Source organism: Oryzias latipes, chromosome 4, assembly GCF_002234675.1.
Source record: "Oryzias latipes chromosome 4, ASM223467v1".
NCBI lineage: Eukaryota > Metazoa > Chordata > Actinopteri > Beloniformes > Adrianichthyidae > Oryzias > Oryzias latipes.
Window position 1 is genome coordinate 29131346 of NC_019862.2, and position 26744 is coordinate 29158089.

The following is a 26744-nucleotide window of genomic DNA, read 5'->3' on the forward strand; positions in this document are numbered from 1 at the left end:
GGGAAAATTGTAATTATAACCACAATAAACTCCCACAAGCCCCAGAATAAAGTATATCGAAAACATCCTTCTTTTTACGCTTTTTGAGGCAAAATCTGCTAAGAAACAAAGGCCTCCAAATCCACGCTGTCGCACAAATCAATAATGCCGGAAGTCGTGCCGCTACAGGGGAAACAAATTGTGGCAGGGGACCATATCTCAGCACAACACCGGTGAATCATCAGGTCAGAAGGTGAAGAATCTCAGAGAGATGACGCTCCTCCGTGCTAGGATCTGATTGGTTGAAAGTTGAGAAGCCCCGCCCTTCCCGCAGGCTTTCCTTGTTGCTCAACTCCGTTGTTGGAAGAGAGCTGAACGGATCACCGACCTGCTCCAGGACGCGGGTCACGGAGGAACGGGGTCGCACAGGTCAACAGGTCAGTGTCCTTCAGACCCGCTCGGTTCGGTTTCAGGTGAGGGCCGAACCTCAGGTGGCTAAGCTACCGCTAGCTGCTTTAGTTTAAGCAAGACTCACGGTCATCAGCGGAAGGGCTTCTCCAGGGCGGAGGAGGTTTCTGAGGTCCGGGTCACAGGGCTGATCCGGACCGAAGTTCAAGTCCAGAGACAGGAGAGGAGGGTGGGGGGGGGGGGCACTGATCTATGTTTAAGGGGAAAAACTACAGCAATAAAAAAAACGCATTTATAGAACAAACGTTTTTTTTTAGTTTGTTTTTCTCCAACTAGTGTGTATTTGCGCGTGCGTGTGTGTGCACGTGTTGACATGATCCACCCGGCTCACCTACATGAATAACATGCATGCAAACTGATGGGGGGGTCTGCTGCCATGCAAGGCACCAACCTGGAACCACCAGGACCAATGTTCAGCAGTTTCACTGTCTGTGCAAGGCGGGAACCGAACCTGCAGCTTCTAAGAGGTCAACCGCTCTACCTCTGCCCCACAGGGGGCCAGGGGGGGCTGATTTATTCCTCCTCTGTAGATTTTCTTCCATCTGGTCGTTTGAAAAACCCAATTAAATTGTTTTACATTAAAACTAAATGATAGTTGAACTTTTTTTTTAACCAATTTATTTTGTCTTTCAAGTGTCTGAAGTTTGTTCTTTTTAATTTATCCTTTTGTGCTTTTTATCTTTAAAAAAAACTCTTTTTCACCTGTTCTCAGAGCTACAGACGAGGTTCCTTCAGGAGTCTATAAGGTCACAGCGGAATATTATTTCTTTGTTCATGATCAGGCTGACGCCTCCCAGCATAACGGCTCAAGCGGGGCTGCAGATCAGTGGCGGTTCTGCAGATCATCAATGGTTCTGTCCTGCTTTCCTGCTATCTGTGACCCGCGTTGCTCATGCAGGCTGTTGCAACAACATCCGAGCTTCAGTCACGCAAAGCGTGGAGGAATCGCCGGGAATGACGGACGCCAAGAAAATAAAATGGATTTATGTGATTGGAGCTTTTCCAATTTGTAAAAAGTTTCAACAGAAGCTGCACATAAATACAGAATTTGATCGGATCGTCTGGTTTGCTGGATGTTGCTCAACCTGAAGACGTCTCACTCGGGTCCAAAGTTTCATCTCCTCGTGCCTCTGGGGGGGTTTCAGGGAGCTCGTGTGCTTTCAGACGTTTCAGGCGCTCGTTAGCAGGTTTCCAGATTCACCATCTCTGTAGACGGATCAGAACCAGCTTCCTCTGCTGTCATTGGGTCTCAGCAGAAACGGCGTCCATACATACAGGAGGTTCTGATCCGTTGTCTGAACGACCCACAAAGAGCCAAAAGGTCACTCTGAATCCTTTTTCCTTTGTCTTTACGCATTCATCTTCTGTAACTTGATGAAAGTTCACAGCGGCTCAGAGGAAGTTTGTCTTGGATCTGCAGTGATGACTTCTGGGAAAATGTTTCAGGAGTCGTTATTTTTCCACCTCTGTGACTTCAGAGTCATTTTCTGATCTTTAGTTTTGGGTCATTCTGTCCCGCAGCGGCGGCGGCGGCCGTCCTGGACTGAAGACCAGATTGATTTCACAAACATAAACACGCCTGAAGTCTCTAATGGGGCTCAGAAAGTTTTCCAAGTCCCCTAAGAAAACAAAAACACATGTCGAACTTATTATGGGATGGCCATAATGTTTGAGGACACGCCACCAGCTTAAGTCTACAACCACAACTGAACTTTTGTTGACCTTTCACCTCAGGAAGAGGCTACCATCTTAAATTGAAAAAAACACCTTTGCTGTGTCCGAATTCCCGCCCTTACTACTTAAAAACGATATAGTGCGGCGCAATGTAGTGCCCTGGATTTTAAAAGCAATTCGGACACCATGCTCACTACTTTTTATTTTATAAACGGCGAATATGACGTCATCAATTTCACAAAGTGAAAATCTAATTGATATGAGCGTTTCATGACAATTATTTATTAATCTAAGTGTTCAGAAGATAAAAAATGTTTATTTAAAAAATACCTTTAAATGCATTTCCTCAGCAAAAATTGTTCAAACGCAATGCATTGTGGTCTATATTTGTCAATCTAGTGAGCATCAATGCACACTGGTTTTTCTTAGAGACTTCTGGGAAATTTCTAGGGTACTCGATTTTTGGAACTGTACATTCGGACAGCCCTACAAAATGGCGACCGCCATATATAGCACACTAAGTGGTGAGTAGTGAAGGACGCAGCTCTTTAGTGCGTTACATGATGAGTTTGCGGTTCCTCGCTCATTTTGTACCGAAATTTTGTGAGACTGTAAAACATGAATCGTTGGCTCCAGCTGTAAAAAAAACACCAGCATACCGTATTAATCCAAAAATGTGGTTTCCCAGACAACCAAGACATAAAATGTTGCCGTGGAGATGAAACCAACAGAAAAGCCAAATTTCGTAAATTTCTCCCATTCAGCTCGGACTAGGATGGCACAGGGGGAGGGGCTTAAAGCAGCGGCTCAGCCAGCGAGGGCGGGGCCACACAACAGAGGGGGTTACATCATCCGTGTTTAAAAAAAAAAGATCTGAAGGGTTGAAACTCTCCCCTCTTAACCACAGATTGAATCCAGCACTCACAATGGCAGACAGTGGAAAGACGGCAGAGGGCGGAGCTGAGGCCACACAACCGGCCAATGGAGACCACGAGGTGAGGAGCATCATGAAACCTCTGATACGTTCGGACCTGCTGTTCTCTGGAAGTCGTTCCTGCCGGTTTGACACTTCCTGTCTGTCAGACCGTCGTCTCCCGGGTCACCAACTTGACCCTGGTCAGCTCGGCATGCGAGGTGGTCTCCAGCGCCTACAGCAGCACCAAAGACAGCGTGCCGCTGCTGAAGGGAGTGATGGATGCGGCCGAGTCCGGGGTCCGAACCCTGGGGGCCGCCGCCGCGGTGGGCTCCAAGCCTATCATGGACATGATTGAACCGCAGCGTAGGTCCTTCTCTCCTACATATATGGGTGATGACATCACGATGCCGGAACATATACCATCACTCTGTGAGCTTTGGGTTGTTTCCATTCATGAAGCTCAAATGTAACACAAAAACTTAACATAAATCCTCAGAATTGTTCTTTTCAGTGTAATAAATATTGGGGATGCATCGATTTGCTTTCCTCCAGATTCAGAGGAAACCACCATTTTTGGGTTTATCTTATTTGTTTGTTACACAACAACAACAAACTACAAATTCAGAAAAGCCTTTTTTTTAATTTGACAATAACTAAAATCGTTTTGTTGAGTTATACGAATGTAATGACACGATAAATGTGTTTGATGCTCTCAACCTCAACATACATGAAGAATGGATGAAACGATTGGCTCTCCCTCCGATCTGGTTCAGTGGTGTAAACGTGCGGTTTGGTTCTAAACCGAGACTGTGGCATCCCTGATAAACATCCAGCTCAACTCTCTGTGCTCTGGTTTCAGTGGCCACGGTGAACGAGTTCGCCCTGAAGGGTCTGGATAAGATGGAGGAAAAACTACCAATTCTGCACCAACCAGCAGACAAGGTCTGACGCTCCACATTCACCCTGGAATGAAGCCTTTTCTTCAAAATGTCTCTTTGTCCGTTTGTCATTCTTGTTCCCCCGGCGACGCCTTTTCACTCCGATTAGAGCTTTGATTTCGCCCTGTGTGAATGTCCTCCATATCTCTGAGTTTGGGCTCAAATCAGGGAATGAAAAACAGATGGAGGATGTAAATGGGGTCATGGTGATGACATTTCCTCTACCAAACTTTGGGCGATCATCATCACTGCCGTAGGCCTCATCAGAGGACGGATGGGACGGGCGGCGCCAACAACAGCTGCCGTTCCGGAGCAGAAATGGCGTCACCATAACCTCTTTTACCTGATGTCATTCGTGTCCCGATAGCCAATGAGGTCAAGGCCCCGCCTCCATGTGAATCTGACTTTTAGCTGGTAGTAATTTACCCCATAAGAACCGACGGTGACATCAGTGTAACAGAAAACTATCAGAAGTGGATTCTGGGGTCCAATACACATCATTTTATTTTAAAGAAAAATTGGGTCCGGGTTCTTTTGAGGTTTATAGTTTTTTATTCAAGTGGTCAGAATTTCTTTTAAAGTTTACTAGATTTACTTTATAGTTTAAACAGTCTTGAAATTGTTATTTATTTATTTTTTTAATCTACAATCTGGATTTTCCTTCACTTGACGCTGATCCTGATTGGACCGCGTCTTTGAGCGTCTCCGGTCGTTTTCCCTGCGGCGCCCCATCACGGCGTCGGTTTCTCCTCCGCCTCCCCCAGGTGGTGTCGGAGACCGTGGGAAAGGTGTACCAGTCTCTAGCGGGAGCCGTGATGGGGGGTGTGGAGCTGACCCGGGCGGCGGTCAGCGGGGGCTTCAGCTCGGTCATGAGCTCCAGGATGGGCCAGATGGTCAGCAGCGGGATGGGCCTGGCCCTGAGCCGCTCTGAGGACTGGGTGGACCACAACCTGCCGCTCACAGAGAGAGAGCTGGGTGAGTCGATGCGGTTGCCGGGGGAAACTGGATCTGGGGATCTGCCTCCTGCAGCAGGTGGAGGTGGATCAGGACCTGATGAGGCAAGAAAGAGGGTGTAGATGGGAATGCATGGTGTAAGTTCCTCTGAATTGACCTTCTGTGTTTTTGGCCGCTGAGGTGTGTGGAGTTTCCAGCTCTCACAGCTTTGACACCCAGCCACGTTACTTCAGGAGAAATTCTCGAATTCATCGTCTGATCATGAATAAGCGTGGAGCCGTGGCAGCAGCAGCAGGGCGCGTTCCTCCGCTGGTCTTCTGACTCAGATGTTTTGATCCTAAAACCACCCGAAGGATCCGTCTTTTCTTATCAGAGGTTGCGCCGCCTACGTCACCTGGCACGGCGGATGGACTTTAATCCACTTTGAATCAGCCCATTGATAGTGAGAGGAAATCAAGTCTGCACCTGTAAGATGTGAAAATGCAGCTTTTTAAAACAGTTGTACCAGAGGCACAACCTTCTACTGACACCTGCTGCTAAAATGACTAAATGAAAGGATAATGAAATACCCACAAAGCTAGTTAAGTTATAAGTTAGGGTTCTGTTGACAGCAGAAATGAAACTGAAGCATCGGTTATTTACTGCTGAGGCTGGATTCTAAAACGACCTCTGGACATCAGAACATTTGGAGTTTTTAATCTCTCCTTATCCGCTTCCAGACTCCATATTGATAAGATAAAAACGGGAAAAATGCGTCTTCAGCCAAACATTTTCTCGGTCAAATAAGCTACATTTATGATATATAAGTCTATTACCGACCGATGGCAGAAAGTTTAGCCTTGATACTCGGATCAACTTCTGCTCACGCCATCTGTAGAAACTGAAAGAAGCTGTGACAGCTCAGAGTGCAAAGGACGCTGGATAATAATTTAGACACGCGGAACCCCTTTAACGTTGGAGGACACTGAAGCTTCGCTCTTTATGAGTTTTGTCCATTTTGGGGGGTAAAAATCTGGTCGTTTCTCCATTTGAAACGATTTACCTGAAGATCTGAGAGTTTCTGCTTCTGTGGAGATTTTGAAATGTAAATTCAAGACAAATCTTTTTTCATTTAGCTCATTTAATCTACTTATTTATTTATTGGACTTTTAGGTATTTTATGGTTTTTATGTTTTATCATTTGTTCCCTTTAACCATATTTCATAACCTATTCAGCCTTTCTTTCCTTTTTAAGTCTATTATTTTATTCTTGCTGCTTTAAATCTAATGCATCTTATGACTTTTATTGTTTTTAGCTCATGTTTATAGCTGTCTTTTTTGCTAAGCACCTTGTGTTGATTAAAATTACTATATAATTAAAGTAAGTGATTGAAAGACAAAATAGTTCATGAGAAGAAACTGAAGATGAACGTCTTTTCAGAAACCAGATACTTGGAAAACGTTTTCAGATGTTTTACACAAGGTTGAAACAGATCCACTTTTGATGTAATCCAAACTTTTTAAAGCATGTCAATGAAAATGAGACTTTACCAAGTGAATTTATTTGACTGAAAACTGCTCAGACCTTTGGATGGTTGCAGCAGAAATGATCTAATTAGACCAAACATCTCTGCCCTTCAGACTTTGAAGTCTTTAATTGTCTGGTTTCCACTGTGGCGTCTTTATTTCTTATGTAACCAATAAAAAGTCTAATCCTCAAAGACGATGAAAACCTTTCAACATTTTTCGGATGATGGAGGACGTATGTAAACAGAAACTATGTCCTGGAAAGCGACACAGGTTTATGGATTTTTGGCTAAAAGTGGCATCATCATGATGAAAAGACTACTGGGAACGCTTTGAAAATAGATCAACAGATGATCAGAGTGGGACTTTTAATACGTAGAACTATGGACGTGGTTTTGTGGATCCACTTTCTTGAGTGTCGAGTTTTGTTTTTCAGCTGCTGTTGCTGAACCTACCGGCACCGAGGTGGCGACATCTTCAGACAGCCCCAGCTACTTTGTCCGTTTGGGGAAACTCTCCGCCAAAGTTCAGGAGCGAGCGCTGGAGAGTTCCCTGATCCGTGCACAGCGAGCGCGGGACGCAACCTACGCCGCCGTGGCTCAGATCACCAGCACCCTGGACCTGGTGGAGAGCGCCCGTGCCGGTCTGGGTGCGGCAGGTAACCAAATCGGAGAAGCCTCTGAGCAGCTGCTGCAGCACTGGAAGGAGTGGAAGCAGCAGAAGCAGGAAAGTGCGCAGTCGGAAGCAGACGGGAGCACCGGAGGTGCGCAGTCGGAAGCAGACGGGAGCACCGGAGGTGCGCAGTCGGAGGCAGACGGGAGCACCGGACGCACGCCATCGGAGACAGACACACAGGAATCTGAGGTCAGGGTGAACTTCACTAATCACTTCCAAATGAACTGTTCTTTTGAATTGTAGGATCGCCATCAAAAGTCACAACAACAGAAAAACATTTCCCAGAAACAAACAGAATCAGAATCCTTTTATTGTCATTGTACATGGTAATACAATGAAATTGCAGCAACAATAACTGCATGCTAACTGTCATAGTGTTGCATTTTATTCATTTATAGATGCATCATTAACAGTTTTCCCTCTTTTTCTTTGTCATATGGCTTTATGCCGTAAGGTTTAAAGTTTTCATTTCCTCTGCATCCTCCCAGCAGCTTGAATGGCGGGCCCTCTCCATGGTACAGGACTTAAGTCAGCAGCTGAGGTCGGCGTGCTCCAGCGTGGTGTCAAGTGCCCAGGGTCTGCCGGCCGCAGTGCAGGAACAGCTGACCAACGCACGGCAAGCTGCCGACGAGCTGCAGTCCTCTCTGGGGGGGGCGTCCAACATCACTCCTGTCCTGTTAGAGCGAAGCCGTCATCAGCTGACACAAGTACATGTTTGTTTGACTTATGTACACTTTTTGAGGATGAACTTTGCTTGGCTTCATTTACCTCGCCGTCACTTTACACATTTAGTCTGAATTCACTGCAGAGGGGGCTCCACCGTCTTTCAGGGTGTCCGAATCTATAATTCTAAAGTCCGGTGCCCTGGAAATCTACCAGAAGTCTCTGCATAAAAGCATTTTGCATCAATGCTCACTAATTAAGAAAATGTATTTTTCTTAATGAATCATTCAAGTTTTCGTTATAAGAACAAAGCGGATTCATAAATAGTCTTCGTAGACATTTGTATGTGTCAGGTTTTTAATTTGCAAACGGGTGACGCCATATTCACCGTTTAAAAAATAAATATAATTGTGAGCATGTCCAAAGATTAAAATCCTGGGAAGTGGATTGTCCCGAACTATATAGTCTTTTGGGGATAGGAAAGGGGGGGGTGAATTCGGACAACGCCTGAAGTCTTCATCACATGCTCCCATAAAGGGGGGGCTTGACCCGTACGGGTCCTGTGAGTTTTTGGGTTGTCCGGGTCCGTGGAAGCTGCATCTTAAGGGGAGCGCGGGTGTGTTGTGCAGTTCCCTTGAGGCTCGTACGACCACCTTAACGGACGTCATGAAAATGGAATGTACCGTTGTCGTGCATGTGTATCGTGAAGTATTCGTAAGGGTAATAATGGAAGTTACACACACGGGTGATGCTGTCCTACGGCGTCCTTACGCCACACTCTAGTAGTCGTTCGTGTGGAGTGAGTACTGGCTCCTTACTGACCACATGCTGATCTGATTGTCTAATTTCCTAATTTCTAAACCCCAGGCTGCAGCAAGGAGCGCGCACGTACCATGTGAACAGCGCTAACGGGCTCCTGGTACAGTCTGCAGGATTTGAGGGCGGGGTTAAAATATGAAAAAAATCCTTACGACACGCCTGCGTCTCACCTACGCCCCCCCTTACGTTTTGTGTTCACTGTTCTCCCCAGCATGACCATAGAACAAATGTGCATGAAGGTTTCCTCTCTGAGCTCACTCACCGACAAAGTATTAAGGCCACTTTAAAAATAGATAATTCTACAAGAGTAAAAATTCACATTTATGCAAAAAAAAGTTGTAATTTTACTAGAATAAACTTGTAAAATTACTAGAAAAAAGGCATAACCTTACAAGGAAAAGCTATGCTTTTTTGCAGAAGGAGTTGGTGGTGTAAGCCATCCATGCAGCCATACATGTCGATGCCATAAGGGTTTAGTTTATCAGTGGAATCTACTTGTGGACCTGTGCTGCAAGTTTGCCCAGTTTCCTGCAAATTCTTTTCAACATCTGTATACTTATTATAAGTCCATGTTGGTTCACTGACAGATGTACTATTTCCTTATTTGTGAAACTGATGCTGAAGTAACAGCTTATTTACGAAGCGCTCTACATGTCTGACATCCTATATAGGTTGCTTTTTTGTTGTTTATATCTTCCTTAGTAAACTGGCTTTTGCCTCATATTTATTACTTTAATTTCGTTAATCTTCAATTTATCTATAACCTATGAAATTACAAATTAAAACAGGAAGTTCTTATGAACTTGTTTTTATTGTTTAAAAAAAAGTACAATTTTTATTTGGCAACATGAGAAATTCTTCCATCCTCCATAGCAACCGTTTGAAATGATGATGTTCTGGGTTTTTCCCAGGTCCAGAACTCCCTGGATGGTGTCATGGAGTACCTTCTGCATAACACGCCACTCAATTGGCTGGTTGGACCGTTTGTTGCTCAGAGGGGTGAGGAGGAGCCCGCAGATGTGGCGATGGAGCAGATGACCCCCCGAAAGTGAAGACCTCCAATGCTTATCAGCGGCTGTGGGGATGGAGACGCACTGTTTACTGTAGATTGAGCCATTTTTGAAGATAAGAAGTGTCTATTAAAAAAACTAAATGTTTTGTCATACTCTTATTTTTTAATGTGAGATTCTTGACTACATTTCTATTCAGAAAAAAAAACAGAGTTTAAATAGAAGTCCTTATTTTTTCCTTTGGAAGTCTTGATTTTGCTTGTGAATGTAATTCTATGTAAGGTGCTGTTTCCTTTAAAACATCACTGTGCAGCTTCAGATGAATAAAAAAGCAGACAAATGTAATGTTTGTGTGTCATTAAGCCGCATTCCTTCAGTGTTTGGCGCAGACGTTGTGCACTTTCTTCGCGGAGCTTCGCGTGAACTTCGCTGTCTTTTCTCGCCCGGTGACGTCATGGTTCTTGTTCCGAATGTCGCGAGCTCGCTCAGGGGCCGAGGCCGCGCGCTGGGTTGGATTCAACTTGTAGAAATCTGAAGTCCAAGGTCGTTGACAGTCCTCGGTTTGTCCAAATTCAGGTATTTGACTCAGTCCTGGACTCGCAGTTCGGACTTTTCTACCATGATGACGGTTTTTTAACTACGTAAAATGCGGCCGCGAATCGCTGCGGTTGGGGGTTGACTGATTATGCTAGCGCCACAGCTAATGCTAGCATCTAGCAAACGGCCTTAATTCGAGTAAATCAAACGTAGTCGTTTATTGTTGGAAAGAACCGACACGTTGGGCTTTCCACTCTGGTAATCTCAATTAAGACGAGGCAAACAACCGTGTTTTCTGCCTCTGCGTTGGTGTTGTCATGAGAAAACGGCGACCGAACCGAAGCTGTTTGCTAACGTTCGTGTTTGCTTTTTCAGCCATCCGAGCTCGGGACACCGATTGTTGTCTTTTTCTCTTTTTTCTTTTTACAGCCGTCCGTTGAAAGTCGTGCTGTTTTAATTAAGCAACTTTCTTTGGTAACTGTCGCGCCATGTTTTGTCGTTCAGGGAGGGGGGGGGGGTTGTTGTTTTTTAAGAAGTCCTCTCGGGTTGTTGTTCGGACTAACTTTGTCCGGAAAATATCTGGTTTTCGTGCGGAAGGAATGAGTTTGTTTCATGTTTTCTGCGTACAAGTTAATCATTTTCGAGACTTATTATTATCAGTGGTTTTGTTCCTGTCAGTTCTTGCTGAGACATGTTTTTTTATTTTTTATGTGCTGTACATTTCTGATACTAATATGTTTATTTGGGTTAAGAGTTAGTAGTGTGGTTACTGTCCTGCATATAAGCGGCTGCTCTCAGTCATCACTCCCCTAACCCTAAGTTGGGCTGAATGTTTGCCGTTATCTCGACTCTCCGTGTTCACAGCTGGAACATCTGTCCAGGGAGGCTCAGGCTCCTGCAGGTTCTAGCTGTGGTCCCTCAGACTCAGAGGAGCCGTCATCCTTCCTTTGACCCCGTTTTCACATCTGCTAACTAACTAACTTGTGTATCGCATTTTCAGGAAAATCCTCTCCCATTCCCCTTGCCCCCTCTGTCAGAGCATGGCTCAGGAGACCAATCAGACGCAAGTGCCAATGCTTTGTACTATGGGATGTGGTTTCTACGGTAACCCCCGCACCAATGGCATGTGCTCTGTCTGCTACAAGGAACATCTGCAGAGACAACAGGGAGGAGGGCGATCCAGCCCCCCAGCAGAGAAAGGTTGGTCGATAAAACCAACAACCTTTACTTCTTCTTCTTTGGTTCTGATGTATGTTAAAGACTTGGTGTGAGATTTGACTGCATGGTGGCATCAGATTGGAGGAGTCTATTTTAGCAACACAAACACTTAGACTTTTGAGATCCATCAATAAAGCCCCTCTCTGATCATCTTTTGATCTGTTTTCAATCCTTTCTTGGTGGTCTTTTAATCCAGATTATGGCGTTTTTAGCCAAAACTCAAAAACCTGTATCGTTTTCCAGGACATAGTTTCTGCAGAGCGGCAGGAGTTCATTAGAAATTCTCCTGAGTTGTGGAAGGGACTTTTGGCACGGAGTAATCCAACCCAATTTCCCATCCACCATCTGTTTACACTCTCTCCCGCTAGCTTACAGCCCCTCACAACTCCAACCTAACATTAGCGGTGCAACAAAAATGGCGAGCAACGTTAGAGCTATCCAGCCGAACAGTTTAGATCCAGATTGCAGCTCAGACGAAGAAAACAAAGACACACATGGATCTATTTGTCTGCAGGTGGATGATCAGAACAGGGAGCTTGTAGCCCCGCCGCTGTAGCACCGTCACCGCTACAAGCTTTTTTCTAACGCCAATAACTCTAACGCCTACTCCTGATTTACAACAATTTAAATAATTACTCAAAAACTTAATTCCAAGCTTAATCTTCTTTATGTATGTCCTCCATCATTAGGAAAAAGCCACAAGAACATGCTAAAAACACAATTTTTATCAGAGTGGGTTTTTAAAAACTAGCCGAGAAGACTGTAATGTTTTTGCTCCAAGAGCAGGTTTTGTTGTGATGTTTGTGGTATCAGACTGTTGTGTTCCCACACAGCGGCCACATCACCCTCAAGAGCAGCTGCTGTTACTGTGGAGGGGACAAGCTCAGAGCTCAATACAGATGTACAAGCATCTCCACCCGAGGAACAAACCAGCAGGTACGGGACATGAAGCCAAAGACCACCATAAAGTCTGATGAATGTTGAGAAAGTACATCAGAACTGTAAAAACCTACAGAGTTACTTTGAAGTAGTCTTGAAAATGATTCGTATGTATTTTAAAGTTTACCAAAAAGGTTATTTTTCTCAATTATGTGAATTTTTATGTTTGCACTTCTTTTTTTTCCCCCTCTTTGTTTTAGTCCTAGTTCTCCGAGCCCAGTAACTCAGCAGATGACAACAATGAGCATTTCCCAAGAGTCCGGAGCTGTAGAAGCAGATCAAGCAGAAACAGAGGAGGGGGACGATGAAGATACTTCCAACAGCACAGGTAAGCCGCACATTTCCCGCCATTTTCTGTTCCCTGCACTTATCTTTAGAAAACATCAACTTTTCTTTTTCGTCGATGATTTCTTATTGTTTAAATTATGAAAGTTTGTTGATCTCTTTAGCTCCAAAACGGGTAATTTCTTTATTTAAAAATTATATTAACGTTTTAAAAATTATTTCAAAGCATGATTATATTATACCTTTGAATCTTCTTTATTGTTTTAGTGTCTTAAAACTGTTCATAAAATTCTCTCATAGCACATTTTTGTTCTGTGTCCTAAATGTAAAGAATATACAGTTGACAAAAACCCTAAATCTCTTAGTAAAACTTTTATAGTACCAAAAAAACTTTAAAAAAATGTGATTTATTATTATGCATATTTAGTATTTGTACTATTATTTATCATTTTGGTTTTATTTTGGGTGGCAATCCCTGATGCATCTGGATTCTGATTGGACAGGGATTTTTGTCTAAACTGTTTTCGTTCAATCTTAGATTTTATAAACCAGGAATACAAATATTAAAACTGAGTCTTGAATCACACAAGAAAAAATCTGTAGTTTAAAGTGGATCTTTTGTTTAGTGAACTTTTCTAGTTTGATAGACATTAGGTCACTCTTTAAAAACTATAATTAATATAGTTAATTTATAGTTAATCATAACTATAATTATAAATAAAAAACTAAATTTGATGTTTGTATTTTTTATCCTATAATAATTCACCTTTTTTCAGCTTTAATGCACTTTTTACAATATTATTATCATAAATGTCTGACCGAACGTCATTCTTTGAATGCAGAAACCTTTGTATAGACTGACAACACGTCATGTTATGTAAGATGATGCAATATTTGTTTTATTTTTGCTCTTATTTTTTTCTTTCATCTTCTGTTCATTTATGTATTTTTATGAAAATGATTCGACCTTATTTTAAAGTTTTTTAATTTTTCAAGTAAGATTTTTTGCTTTTAAATTAATTAATTGCTGATGCTCCTTCTCCTTTTCCCAGAACCAGCCAGTGAAGCAGCACAAGCTTCTTCAGATGGTGAACAAACTCCTGACAAAAACAAGAAGAAGAACCGCTGCTTCTCCTGCAGAAAAAAAGTGGGCCTTACCGGTGAGCAGCTCAGTCGTTGGGATGTGTTGGTGCCGATCGCTGAATGTTGCTTCAGTCGCTTGAAAATCGCATCTGCCAGGACAGTCTCTCCCTTATGGGTTATGAAGCTTTCTGACGCGGAAACTTTGGTTCATATAAATATTCTTCCATCTTTTTAACTCGTGTCGATGCTAACGCGATGCTAGTTCAGATGTGTTTCTTTTTAGCCGACGTTTATATTTGTAGAAAGAAAGAAACCGATGTTTGTTCAGCTTCGCCTTAACTTACAAAAACCAACATTTGACCCTTTAACACTGGAGATGTCGCCAGCGACACCTAAATAACAAACGCTCTTTGACATTCAGTAACTCTTTATGCCATCTATGCAATTAAAGTCATTCCAGCAGATTCAGAGAAAAGCAGCTTTGTGTCATTATGTAACACATTACTGACTTAAAATGTTGCATAACAGCGTAAAGGTGCTTTTCTCTGCCACTGAATCAGCTGATTTATGTTGATCGCGTCAACGGTTGAAGAGTTACGGTAGTCAAACAAACGTAAACCCTGGAGCCAAAGCTCCGCTGCTAAAGGATTATGGGAGAATCAGTTGTTACGTGTTCTTCTATGTAACCCTGTTCTTATACTCGACGTCTTTCTCACCCTCTGCAGCTGCTGCCACAGGCTGAAGTCAGGTTTCTCTAATGTTTAATTAAAGCTTCCAGACCCATAATTACAATCGCTGCCTTTAAAAAGTTCAAATGAAATCTCAGTCAGGAATGTAGTGTAATGATTATTGGTTTTGGTATGGATCCTCTTTTTCTCTTGTCACATTCAAACTCTGGGGTAAAAACAAGAACATGAAGCAGAAGGAGCTGAACTAATCCATTCTTCATCATTTACTCGTTTTATTCAATAACTTTAAGAATTTACATGTTTCCTCTCAGTCATTCTTTATGACGGCAGAAATGCTTTGTTCACACCAAACCCGTTTGCATGTCGTATTTGCGTCTGCCGCTCTTTTTTGCCGCGCGTGAAATTCACTGCTTGTCCAAAATTGGGTCCATTGGGTTCACTGGACGCTCTCAATGCGTGTGGGAGGAGCTTCTGTCCTCTTCACGACACGGGAGCATTGACTGTATGACTGCATGAAAGACGAGGATGACCTTCAGAAATCTGGTTTGATTATTTTTGCAGAGTTCTATGGAAGCGTCAGTAATCACGTCTCCGTGTCAAGATTTGTGACATCATTCAGAGGTTCTCCCGGTACGGTGAACTTCACCGTCTACCGCAGGAGCTGCGTCTGAACGGCGGCGCCGTTAGCGGCGTCTTTTTGTTGTCGTCTCGATGCAAATAAGAAAAATGTCCTTAAGTTCAGGAGGAGAACGAACGGCAATAATCAGATTGGTTTTGGACTCCGCCCTCTGATCGTGTCATCTGCATGTCACAGGGCATAGCTGAGTTCCTGATTGGTTGACATGACACAAATTGTTTGACAAAATTCAGATATTTGAACTCTAGAAACCTCCCGACACCCAAAACACGCTGGTGCCGCTGCACCACAATGCATCCGGCGCTCAAATTGTGCCGCTGGACCTCTGATCGTGCCCCGCCTCCCCCACGGGAATGGCGTTCGGCGTGAACGCAGCTTAAGAACGTGTCATCCTAAAGCCTGGTTGTGTGACTGTCCTGTCTTCTCCTCAAGGTTTCGACTGTCGCTGTGGCAACCTGTTCTGCGCCATCCACCGTTACTCCGACAAACACGACTGTCCCTACGATTACCGGAGTGCGGCCGCCGCACGCATACGCAAAGAGAACCCCATCGTGGTGGCCGAGAAAATTCAGAAGTTATGAGGACAAAAGTCTCAATAAAAGTCTCCCGGAGTTGAACAATGGCGACCTGGACGGAAAAAAACACCTGAAATCATGACTTTGTGTGTGGATGCGAGTTAAAGGTGGGTGGGGCGGGTGAATGTGGCTGCAGCCACATGCCGGACGTTTCTCCTACTAGCATTACCCTCTCTCCGCTAGTGACTTCAGCTGAGCCCGAGTGCTTCTCGTATGCCTGTGTTTATATGAAAGTGTGTGTGTGTGTGTGTGTGTGTGTGCACGTTAGCTTGGGGGGGGGGGTTGATGGACACTTGTGATGCTGTGGGTTGGAGGAATTTTTTTCTTTTAACCCTCTTCCCTCCTCTTGTGTCTCAACTTTGAGGCTTTGTGTACATTCAATTTATACAATCCCTGCATAAAGATAGAAGGAAATATTTGCTGAGGACTGTGACTGAATGCAAACAGAGGAGAACTCAGGAGGTCTCTTGAATTTTAATGAAACTTTTTCAGCAAGACCTTCAAGTGTTTAGGGATATACGAAGATGGATGGAGAAAATGATGTCAACTTCTTTGTGAATTGCCCCCCCCCCCCCCCCCCCCCCCCCCAACCACTTGAGGATCTGATCTGCACGTCAAGCCCAAAAGACTCAGCATTTTACAGACGTGTCTCTTTATATAGATATAGAATGGGGAGGGAAAGGTCGGGGCGAATCCAGAAATCGACTTGGATGAGTAATTGAGTTCTTTTTTTTTTTTTTTTTTTTGAGTGTGACATCAGATGATCTATATTAATATATTGTGGTTAGCTTGAATTGTGTGATTGCATTTTATTTATTTTTATCCTTGTGGAGGATTGGCAGCAAATCATCGAGATTTGCACGTTTTAGTTCATATTTAGAAAAACCGTCTTCATCATGCGACCACACAAGAAGAAAACGGAGGAGGCCGGACTTGGTGGAGCCAAATTCTGAATGTTGTGCATCAGGTTCCTTCGTTTGGACGTCGGTCACACAGAAGTCTGCCGGACGTTCCGGTCACGCGCCTACTTGGTTTGGTTCAGCATCTGGGTTGTCTGAGCCGTTGAACGAGCTCACAGAGAACATTTGCCTTCTTCATTTGATGCAACGTTCTGGCTAAAGAAGGGCGCCGTGATCTCCTGTACGATTCTTTCTAACCACCAGCAGACCACTGACACATGCTGAATGAAAACTGACCGGGGTTGCTGGGACTTATGGGTTCAACCACAACAAAGATTGTTGCCGTGCTGCAAAGCGGCGTGCCGTGCTGGGCGTCAGAGGTCCACCGCTACCTCTCGCTGGCTCCAGCTGAGAGCGTCTGACCTGCATGAGTGGAACCTGTCAGACCAACAGAGCTGGAGCCTTCAGGTTGGAGTGAACACGGCGCCACCCTCCCCTAAAAAGTGTAAATAACATCTAAAGAGAAATGTTTGCCAAGTAATCAAAGAGTGGGGGGTATGAGGTAAAGAGAAGTTGAAAGTATTTAAGTGCTTTTCATAATTTTCAAAGAAGGGGGGGCATGAATATGTACTCTGCTCGTTCTCCTTTTCCTGTTCCGTGTAATAAGCAGCTGAAAGCCGTTGTCTCTGACGTGTCTCTGTGAAAACGCCTTTCACAATAGTCTGATTAACTTCCACGCATTCTGTTCTCATCTTTTCCCACCTTTTCCGTTGGATGGGACGGAAAGGTTCGGGTTCTTCTTGTCCGAGTTCCCGTCTGGATCTCACTGACGGCACACAACTGATCTGCCGACACACCTCAGATTCTGTGAGGGTGTAGCTGGAACTGAATCAGGAGTTTTTCTCGACTCGTATGAGGAACTGCATTTAAAACGCATAACTGGTTTTTTATGGAATCATCTGGGCAGGAAACCCAATTCGAACATTTATTTCCGAGAGTCGAAAAGTTATAAGTAACCTCCTGACTACCAGAAATGGAAATGTGTTTTCTGTAGAGGACATTTCTAAAACCTGAACATCTCCCAACCACTGCAGACCCCTGAATGAACTCCTTTTGGGATCTATTGGGACAATTAGGGCTTTTCAGTGATACCAAATGTGAGGGGGCGGAGCTCTGGGAACTGTAGGTTATGGTGGATTTTTTTTTTTAAAAAAAGTTTTTTTTTAACTGGGCAGCATTTTTCTTTATTTCTGGTAGTCAGGAGGAAATGTACGACATCTTTAGGAGCTAACACGCTACAAAACCAACAAACAAGATGCTTCCGGTGAAAGACGGTTATCCACCCAAACACTATGTTGATCAATACAAACTGAGGAATTTTAACAGAGAAACTGTCACTTTTTTTGGAAGGTTTCTTAGAATTTTGTATATCTGTCAACAAAACGCATGAACCGTTAGTGTTGGTGGACATCTGTGAGTAACTGGGATGATGAGGTGGTGCCTAAAGTGGAACCTGGTTGTCTCCTCTCCTGTAGTTAAGACATAAAAACCTGTCTGGAGGCCAGATAACGTGAAGGTCTGCAGATCTGGAGATGGGTTGATGCTGCTTCATTTATCATAGCAGACCTTTGCTTCACAGATGAAGAACGGCCGTTGAGCTGAGTAAACCAGGCTTCCACATATCATCCATCCCACCATTAACCTGCTTTTTCTTCTAAAAGTACGAATGTAAACCTGCAGAATTCTAATAACGGGTCGCTTTTCGCTTTCTTCCTGCTTTTCGGCTCTTCTCCAGTAAAGGATGGACGCTCACTTGTCTTTCATGTTCTGAGGGACGGACACCCCTCGTGGTTATGACTGTGTGTGACCAGTTAGGGCTAGCATTCCAATAAAAACATCTAGTGACACCAGTAAAGACACAACTCTTCTTCTGTTGCATTTATTCCATTTTCCGTTTCCACTATACTCTTAGAAAAGTTTCTTTTATGCAAAGGTTGTGGTTGATGATGAATAACTTTAATTATTTTGATGATTGGTTGGAGTTTGTTTCACCGCAGAGATTAAGACGGATGAAGTTTTGTTTATTCACGATTAAGCTGTAAGGAAATGTCATGAAAAACCTTTTTTGATGCAATTGTCCCCTAAAACACCGCCATTGTTTTACTTTTTTGGTTTCTTTTCAGAAATAGGATTGTATGATGTATAAGAGTAAGTATAAAACAATAAAATCACAATTTATTTTAATTTACGTTTGTCTTTTTCCTTTTCCTCAAACCTGTGACCACATCTGCTTTGGTTTACCATTATACACTTTATTAGCTTTTAAACAATACTTTAAACTTAGAATAATAATTTTTAAAAAAATTATTTATTTTTATTGTTTTTCTATTTCCTTTTTTCTTTTGTAGTTTAAAGGAAAGATTGTTGGTGTGGATACAATAAGTGTTTAGTTAGGTTTAGGTATTTTCACACTAAAAGCAGTTAAAGTGAAGGTTTTCAATCAAGCGTTTAAGCTTTTCTCTGAAGGGAAACGTTTGAATGTTTGAACTAAACATTTTAAAAACACTTTTTTTTTAAAGGAAATGAACTGAAGATTCAGAGTGAAAACGTACTTTACAACAAAATTATTGTTTTATGTAAAAATGTTATTCGCTAAGCAACTTTATTACCGGTAGGTAACAAAACATGTATTTCAATGAAATGGTCACTACTTGAAACTTCATTTCAAAACAGTCAAAACAATCATTTCTTCAAAAATTTTCCAATCTCCCTAAGATTGGAAAATGTACTAAATGTTTTTTTTTTCAGAAACTCAAAAAAAGCAAAATATTTTTAGAATTTACCGTAATTTCCGGACTACAAGCCGCTACTTTTTTCCTGCGCTTACAGCCCTGCGGCTTATTCAGTGACGCGGCTAATTTATAGATTTAATTAGCGGCCGCCATGTACGTACTATCGAACTCAGTGAAAAGTTTGAATTCTCTATCTAACACCAAGCACAAGTCATTTATATTCAATACACCTCTAAGCAGCCAAACAGCATGGACTTGACTTCAGGTCTTAGACACTTCAGTCATGGTTCAACAAAATGAAACACGCATGCCCGGCCGCATCCCAGAATCCTTTGGTGCCATTAGACCCAACGTGCACCAGATCGCCGCTACAATATGATGAAGCTTTCAAGTTAAAAGCAATCGTTAAAAGCAGCGTAAAAAAGTCCACCGTCACCAATGGGTTTGGAAAAGCCGGTTTGCTGCGTGACAGAGAGAACAGCGCATGGAGTGAATTTACACTCCATTTACGGTTTCTAAGGAAACCGTAAAAGCGGAATTTTGCTTTGAAAAACTCACAGCCTCCGTGTGAGCTGGAGACATCTTCTCCTGCTGATTGAGCTGCGGGGCCGATGGCAGTCTGAAGGCTCCCACACGTAACAACGCACCCGCCCCTCATACACAAAACGTACAGTATTAAGTCTGATTGCTCTGCACAGAAACGATTTGCTCCATCCACCGGCGCAACGGGGACGAAGTGCTCCTCCCTGAAGCCGCCTGGCCAGAGGTGTCGGAGTAGATAGGAAGGGGAGACAAGGAGCGCGCGGGGCGGGAGCGGAGCGCGGAGGCGTCTGCGGAGTGCAGAGGCTTCTGAATTCTGACGCACGCGCCGCACTGAGGCGCGCGTATCGCGTATCGCGCTGAGGCGCGCACTTTTCAGTCGGCGCTGCTGTATTTTACCGGTGTGTTTTTTAACCAGCCCTGTTACTCCCATAACGCTGCCGCGACACAAGCGGAAGGAGAGCTGTACCCGTTCACCCCTCCATGCACTGCTGCTACTTGCTCATTCTTAAACACGTACAACAGAATGGCGAGCCGGGCATTGGCCCCGCCTTTAGCCCCTAAGACTCATGGGAAATGTGGAATCGCGGATGTAAATTTCCTCATCATAACTGAGGGATGTAATGTTGATTATATGGTTACTGTTTGTAGTTTTATGTATGATACCTAGATTGTCAATAAGTAAAAAAAAATGAAATAAAAACACCATAACTGAGGGACTTGTGAACAGAATAGAGGTCCATGCTGTTTGACAGATGTTGACTCACTCAAATATATGAGCCAGAGGCAAAGCTGGCTACACCCACAACGGGCTAATGAATTGCACTCATTCTGGGATGCTGGCCGTGATCGGTCAGGATGACAATATGGCCTAGCCTAACATATGCGCGGCTTGTACTCTGACGCGGCTTGTGTATGTATAAAACTAATTAAACACGTGAAAATGGGTGGGTGCGGCTTGTAATCGGGTGCGCTTTGTAGTCCGGAATTTACGGTAATTATTCATTCTTGGCAAAATTCTACATTAATAAATGTAAATATAATCATAAAGCACTAACTTTACTCATTTTTTCAAATTTTAAATTTTTACATAAAACCAATATTACACTCCACTAACAAAAAAGCCCTCAAAACAATTTCACTGAATTGTTGGCATGAATTAAAAAAATAAAAAAGGGTGCATGCGCACTGATGCCCATCCTTCCGGTAACCGGTTTGCTGAGTATAAACCTTTGACGTCACGTCCGGTTATCTGTCGCTTCCGGATGCGGTGGGACGGTGTAGAAAACATCGCACTTCTAAGGATTAATAAATTACACACGCAGTCGACCGAGTCACCGGAGACGATTTTAGTTACTTTGATGGCTTTGATTAGGAGAATAGAAACCCTTGAAGTCACCTGATTTTGTACTGAAGTTGCTCGTGAGCTCATCGTTTTCGTGTTTACGTCTTGCTAGCTTAGCCCCGGTTAGCTTGTTTAAATGTCCGGTGCGCAGACCGCTTCTGGCTCTGAGGTGAGACGAGGACTTGTTGCTCCATAAGGCAGGAGTTGTCCGTTTACACTTCGGTAGAAATACTTTTTTTATATATTTTTATATGAAAGACAACTTTTCTGTAATAGGAAATAGTTGTTTTGTTTGAGGATTAGCTTCGGGGGGGAAATATTCGGTCTCTCAGGATTCCTCGGGGAAGCTTTTTCCAAAAATGGGTGTAATCCGGACTTCGTTCTCCTCCGCGGACTGCGAGCTGGAAGTCGTTGTTAAATAGTCCTCCGCTGTTCGCCGGCAGGATCCTCCGTGCGACGCGGACAAACAGCGCCGGGACTCGGTCTGCGATCAGCCGAGGTGAAGGGCATCTGCCCCGGGTCATTTCTACGGACGAGCCGGTTCTCCACTTAACAGGTGAGTCCGTCTGTCAGTGATGCGGCTTTGCAGCGGCTTTACCGGCAGTGAAGGCCATTTACCTGTTACTGCAGTTATGAGGAAGTACAAGACATGATGTTATTCATTGATGAAGACACCAGTGATGATTGAGGAAAACTATCAGAAAAAATACGTTTTAAAAACAAAAGGAAGTAGTCATTACAGTTATTATTGTAAATTATTTTTTATAAATTTTAATTTTTAATAAGTATTTTCATCATTTACTAAACGATCAATTTTTGAGCCAGCTGGAGGAATGTTTTTAGGATGAATGGACACTTTGTCATTATTATAACTTCAACTACATTTGGAAATTGTTCCTTGGTCAGTGCATTCCCTTTACCTTTTTGTGAATTTACTTTATATTAAAATTACTTTTTTTATGAATAATGCACTGATTAACAGGTATTTAAGAGTATATTATTCAGTCATAGCTAAAAAATGTAAACAATTGCTAAAAAATGTAAGACTAAATGAAAAGTTAATCATTTAGTCATAAAAACAGAAATTACAACAAACTAATTTACTAAAATGTGCATCAATCATTAAAATCAAGAATTTACAATTAATAAAGAGTCTTAAAATGGTTTCAACCAAGTACTAATAAAAAATATACCAAACAGGAATGAAAGTTTTCTTCCAAAGTGACTTTGTTTTCCTCAAAACCACGTTGGAACGAGCTGCTTTGGACAAAAGTCTCCTCTGAAAAAGCAGCTGAAGGTCTTTTTCACACCTGCAGCTCAAATGTTTTCCAGTAAAAATGATGAAAAGCTTTCTGGGCCACACCTCAAACTCTCGTGTTAGATTCCTGACTTTTTTCCATGATTACTGGTAGGATCAGTGTGTTTTTCGGCTGCAGATTCTGAAACACCTGGTTTCTCAGGCGTTTCTGACATCAAGGTTTTTTTAAATGGCTGTGGAACTTCATTTAAATTTCATTTTTACTGCGGGACAGAACGAAAAAATATAAATCTGATTTATTACCTCTGAATTATTGCCTTTTTAAAGGGTATTTTAGTGTAAAAATGTCAAATTTTAACAATGAGTTTAATTTTTGTTGCGTTTTGTTTCCATGAAGTGGAAAACAGTTTTAGAGCAAACCAAGTTGGTTTTGAATTGGAACTAAAAATTTAAATGAAAGGCTTGTAAATGTAAATGGTGGATCTGTCGGAGAGACCCGGTCCCATCCTAGGCCTTGCTGGAACAGGGGGGCTGTTGTGTTGGTGCAGATCCAGCTGCACACTGATCCCGTTGTTCTGGTTCTGCTCAGGGAAGGATGAATGGCCTGTCTCTCAGCGAGCTCTGCTGCCTGTTCTGCTGCCCGCCCTGCCCGAGCCGCATTGCAGCCAAGCTGGCCTTCCTGCCCCCGGACCCCTCCTACACCTTTCTGCCAGACCCGGAGGTGGCCCCCGCCGCGCCCTGCGGAACGCAGGCCCAGCGCTCGCAGACCGGAGCGGCGTCCACGGCCGGAAGCGGGAGCTCGGTCGCCGCGGAGGGGAGGTGGAAGCTTCACCTGGCGGAGAGGGCCGACTTTCAGTACGGCCAGGCGGAGCTGGACATGATGGAGGTGCTGTACACTCGCTCCAGCAGGGGGAACAGGATCGGCTGCATGTTCATCCGCTGTGCCCCCAATGCCAGGTGAATACCGGACCTGTGGGTTTGTATCTGTGGGCGTGTCCCCAGCTTCCTTCCTTCCTTCCTTTCGTACATTCATTTACTTCGGCGTCACGCCTTCTTTAAAAGACACGCCTCCCTGTTGACGCGTGCCAGTCTGAAGAGTCTTCCTCCTGGTTTTTCTGACAATCGAAACATTCTTTCATCTTGATGAGTTGAGATGAGTTTCCACTCGCTCAGAACTGATCTTAGAAAAATGAACTCAGCAAAAGAAAAAAGATGCTTCCAGGAAGCCAGACTGGAAAACCTTCATGCTCTGCATTTTTCTCAGGTCGCAGACTTTGAAGTTTGAACCCTGGAAGTTATTCGTCAGCAGCTGATCTCTGCATGTTTGCTATCACGAGTCTGGGATCAGTTTCCTGTTTGACTTTCCCGGCTTGTTTTGTTGACCTACTGACACCCCCCCCCCCCCCCCCCATCTTGTACCCCCAGATTCACCGTGCTCTTCTCCCACGGCAACGCCGTCGACCTCGGCCAGATGAGCAGCTTCTACATCGGCCTTGGAACGCGAATCAACTGCAACATCTTCTCCTACGACTACTCAGGCTACGGCGTCAGCAGCGGGAAACCTTCAGAGAAGGATCTGTACGCCGACGTGGACGCCGCCTGGCACGCCCTGAGGACGCGGTAAACTATCCTGAAGATGGAAATCGGAGGTTGCATCCCGATCAGGGATCAGAAATTCATTTTATTCTCATTTTTATGATCAGAGCTCTATATTTTCAGCCTGTTATTATAAATAAATACCACTAGAGGTTTGCATATCACGAACAGATAGTGAGTTTTGATTGGCGTAAAGCATTAGCAGAATCCAGCTCTGTTTTGAACAGGAGGCGCACAAAAACGGTAAAGTTAGCAAGCTTTTCACAAATTCAGACTTACAGGATCAATAACTCTATGAATAAACGTTTAAAACGGACAGCAAGTGTTGCTATTGGTTATAACACTAGTTCATTTTTTGATGTGTTAGATCGGGACTTGGAATCGGATCAGAGCCGAAAAGACCTGAATCCTCTGTTTTCCGGCTTCATGAGAGTCTCGCTGTGAATAAAGTCAAACAGACTGAAGTTATTTGTTCCCATCAGGCTTCTTTGAGCTTTTTCTTCATGAAACTGACAGAAATCCAAACCGTTCGTCATGGTTTTAGGTCGTTTTTCCCTCAAAAACATAAACCACTGGAAGAAAAGTGTCTAAGGAAGTCGTCGTTTTTGATTCCCTATGCAACCAGGTTCTGCATAAGCCCGGAGAACATCATCCTGTACGGCCAGAGCATCGGAACGGTTCCCACCGTGGATCTGGCCTCCAGGTACGAGTGTGCCGCCGTGATCCTCCACTCGCCTCTGACGTCCGGCATGAGAGTGGCTTTTCCGGAAACAAAGGAGACCTACTGCTTCGATGCTTTTCCCAAGTAAGTCGCGGGTGGCGTTGGCGTCCGAGGAAACGAGAAACTTCACCGACTTGATATGCAAAGATTTCTTTTTCTGACGTTTTGCTCCAAATGTCCGTTTTTTTTAGCATCGAGAAAGTGTCCAAGATCACTTCTCCGGTGCTCATCATTCACGGAACCGAAGACGAGGTGATCGACTTCTCGCACGGCCTGGCGCTGTTCGAGCGCTGCCCCAAAGCCGTGGAGCCGCTGTGGGTGGAGGGGGCGGGGCACAACGACATCGAACTGTACAGCCAGTACCTGGAGCGCCTGCGCCGCTTCATCCTGCAGGAGCTGGCGGTGCAGCATCCCTGACGTCCGCCCTGCTGTCTTCCTGCGCCCCGAAGAGGTCGTCGGGCCGCAGATCGCCTGACCACAGAACAAAGACTGGAGGAGACAACCTGACGGACCGGGGCGGTCACTGAAGGCCCGTTTGTTCTCTGGTTCCGGTCTTTTGGTTTTGGTGTTCTCACGTGAAGACCTTTAGCTTTTATCCTTCTGCTCAGGTAACGGTTGTTTCAGCGTCTTCTCCACCTTCAGAAGGTGCAGGAAACGCTTCAGCCGATGGTTTTGGCAGCGACGACTGCAGCTAGCTTTAGGTTCCACCTCATCATCAAACCCGGCGATGAAGATCCATCGTTGGGTTTCATCCTCTCAGAACTTCCTGCTCCTGTCAGGAACGGGCCTCGCCCCGCCTGACTATTCCTGATTGAATGTTTCCCCTTTTTTAAAAATAAAAATAGATTCAAGTTTGAGATTTCCATGAAGTTTTGGTTCAAAAACACTCAACAGTTTTCTAACTTTGTAAAGCAAAAGCACGGTCGGACGTTTTCCAGCGTTTTTTCTAACGAACAGAAGAAAAACTTTATTGACAGCTTTGCCTGCAGCAGCAGAAACACTGCCTGCACTTTCTCAACTTAAGGAAAACTGGACTTTTCCAAAAGGAGATCATCGTTTAGGTTCTGTCTGTTTTTGTTTTGTTTCTGGGTTCTGGTACCCCCCAGAGGCCGGATCCACTATTCAGCTGGAAGCTGCAGCGTTTTCCTCTGCAAGATTTTTTTCTTTTATGGGAATAAAACAATAAACGTCACCAAAGTCTGAATTGAAAACCAAAAGCATCTTCTTAAAGTGGGAAACCTCCGTCTGCTGAAGGCCAGCAGGCTGCTGTGATGATGGACTCTTGATGGTTTTTGCTGATGACTGTTGTGAAAAACTTCAGGTCCGCTTTTCTATTTATTTACCAAAGTTCTGATTTTTACAGAATCGTCCTGCAAAAAGGAAATCCAGAAAAGGCCTTTGGTCCTAGATAGTCTTTTATCTCCAACCTGAATCCGTGTGGATCGTCTGATTCTGTTTTTCATCACGTCGGCTTTCAGAAAGTCATGGAGACATGAAACCAAACTGTAGCTTTCATCATCGGAAATCCAAACCTCTGAGTTTTAGGGAAGTTTGAGGAGCTTGGTTTGATGCAAAAGCGTCGGGAATCACGTTCATATCTTCTCCCTAATCATAGTTTATGACTTTACAACTTCTTAGTTTTGAAAATTTTTTCTTTCTTTCTGTGGATTAAAGAGAAAAAGTCAATAAAATATTTTGTGTGTTTCTTGTCAAAAGTGAGTATTTTGTTCTGACTCCTCGTTTTCATTGAGAACAGGCTTCTTCCTCACCGTCTCCTGTCAGGCTGTGTTTCACACATGCAGGGTCTAACGGCGCAGACGGGCGGATAGAACGACGCAGACAGGCGATTAGAACGGCGCAGACGGGAGGTTAGAACGGCGAAGACGAGCAGGTGGAACGGCGCAGACGGGTGGATAGAACGACGCAGACGAGCGGTTAGAACGGCGCAGACGGGCGGGTCTGGATTGGACATAATCCTTTCTCTCAGCCTGGTGGTTTACAGGTAGCTTGATGGCTGTGTTTTCGTGT

The 26744-nt window shown here is 43.9% G+C and overlaps 3 protein-coding genes across 5 annotated transcripts; all 3 read left to right on the forward strand.

Annotated features, from left to right (window-relative positions):
* The first annotated feature begins 288 nt into the window (after positions 1–288).
* LOC101174583 (perilipin-3) lies at positions 289–9947 on the forward strand. 2 transcript variants are annotated; one of them, XM_011474483.3, is made up of 8 exons: positions 289–416; positions 3029–3116; positions 3205–3400; positions 3897–3979; positions 4740–4950; positions 6872–7299; positions 7599–7817; positions 9504–9947. In XM_011474483.3, exons 2-8 carry the CDS (start codon positions 3048–3050, stop codon positions 9642–9644), a joined length of 1347 nt encoding a protein of 448 aa, XP_011472785.1. In that variant the 5' UTR covers positions 289–416; positions 3029–3047; the 3' UTR covers positions 9645–9947. The 2 variants fall into 2 exon arrangements, with proteins under 2 accessions (XP_011472785.1, XP_004068379.1); XM_004068331.4 differs by having other exon boundaries at positions 7602–7817.
* Positions 9948–10035: 88 nt separating this feature from the next.
* On the forward strand, positions 10036–18708 carry LOC101174824 (AN1-type zinc finger protein 5). 2 transcript variants are annotated; one of them, XM_023954530.1, is made up of 6 exons: positions 10036–10178; positions 11140–11339; positions 12191–12293; positions 12497–12624; positions 13634–13741; positions 15423–18708. In XM_023954530.1, the coding sequence occupies exons 2-6, from the start codon at positions 11180–11182 to the stop codon at positions 15569–15571; spliced, it is 648 nt and encodes a 215-aa protein (XP_023810298.1). In that variant the 5' UTR covers positions 10036–10178; positions 11140–11179; the 3' UTR covers positions 15572–18708. The 2 variants fall into 2 exon arrangements, with proteins under 2 accessions (XP_023810298.1, XP_023810299.1); XM_023954531.1 differs by lacking the exon at positions 10036–10178 and adding an exon at positions 11016–11040.
* Positions 18709–21034: 2326 nt separating this feature from the next.
* On the forward strand, positions 21035–26431 carry LOC101173294 (protein ABHD17A). Its single transcript, XM_023954533.1, has 6 exons — positions 21035–21310; positions 21585–21697; positions 22989–23356; positions 23825–24019; positions 24621–24800; positions 24908–26431. The coding sequence occupies exons 3-6, from the start codon at positions 22995–22997 to the stop codon at positions 25131–25133; spliced, it is 963 nt and encodes a 320-aa protein (XP_023810301.1). The 5' UTR covers positions 21035–21310; positions 21585–21697; positions 22989–22994; the 3' UTR covers positions 25134–26431.
* The last annotated feature ends 313 nt before the right edge of the window (positions 26432–26744 follow it).

Coding starts and splice junctions, on each gene's coding strand:
- LOC101174583 (XM_011474483.3), top strand. CDS start 3,048: ATGGCAGACAGTGGAAAGACGGCAGAGGGCGGAGCTGAGGCCACACAA. Junction 3,401..3,896: donor GGACATGATTGAACCGCAGC/GTAGGTCCTTCT, acceptor CTCTGGTTTCAG/TGGCCACGGTGAACGAGTTC. Junction 3,980..4,739: donor TGCACCAACCAGCAGACAAG/GTCTGACGCTCC, acceptor CGCCTCCCCCAG/GTGGTGTCGGAGACCGTGGG.
- LOC101174824 (XM_023954530.1), top strand. CDS start 11,180: ATGGCTCAGGAGACCAATCAGACGCAAGTGCCAATGCTTTGTACTATG. Junction 11,340..12,190: donor CAGCCCCCCAGCAGAGAAAG/GTTGGTCGATAA, acceptor GTTCCCACACAG/CGGCCACATCACCCTCAAGA. Junction 12,625..13,633: donor AGATACTTCCAACAGCACAG/GTAAGCCGCACA, acceptor TCCTTTTCCCAG/AACCAGCCAGTGAAGCAGCA.
- LOC101173294 (XM_023954533.1), top strand. CDS start 22,995: ATGAATGGCCTGTCTCTCAGCGAGCTCTGCTGCCTGTTCTGCTGCCCG. Junction 24,020..24,620: donor TGGCACGCCCTGAGGACGCG/GTAAACTATCCT, acceptor CTATGCAACCAG/GTTCTGCATAAGCCCGGAGA. Junction 24,801..24,907: donor TGCTTCGATGCTTTTCCCAA/GTAAGTCGCGGG, acceptor CGTTTTTTTTAG/CATCGAGAAAGTGTCCAAGA.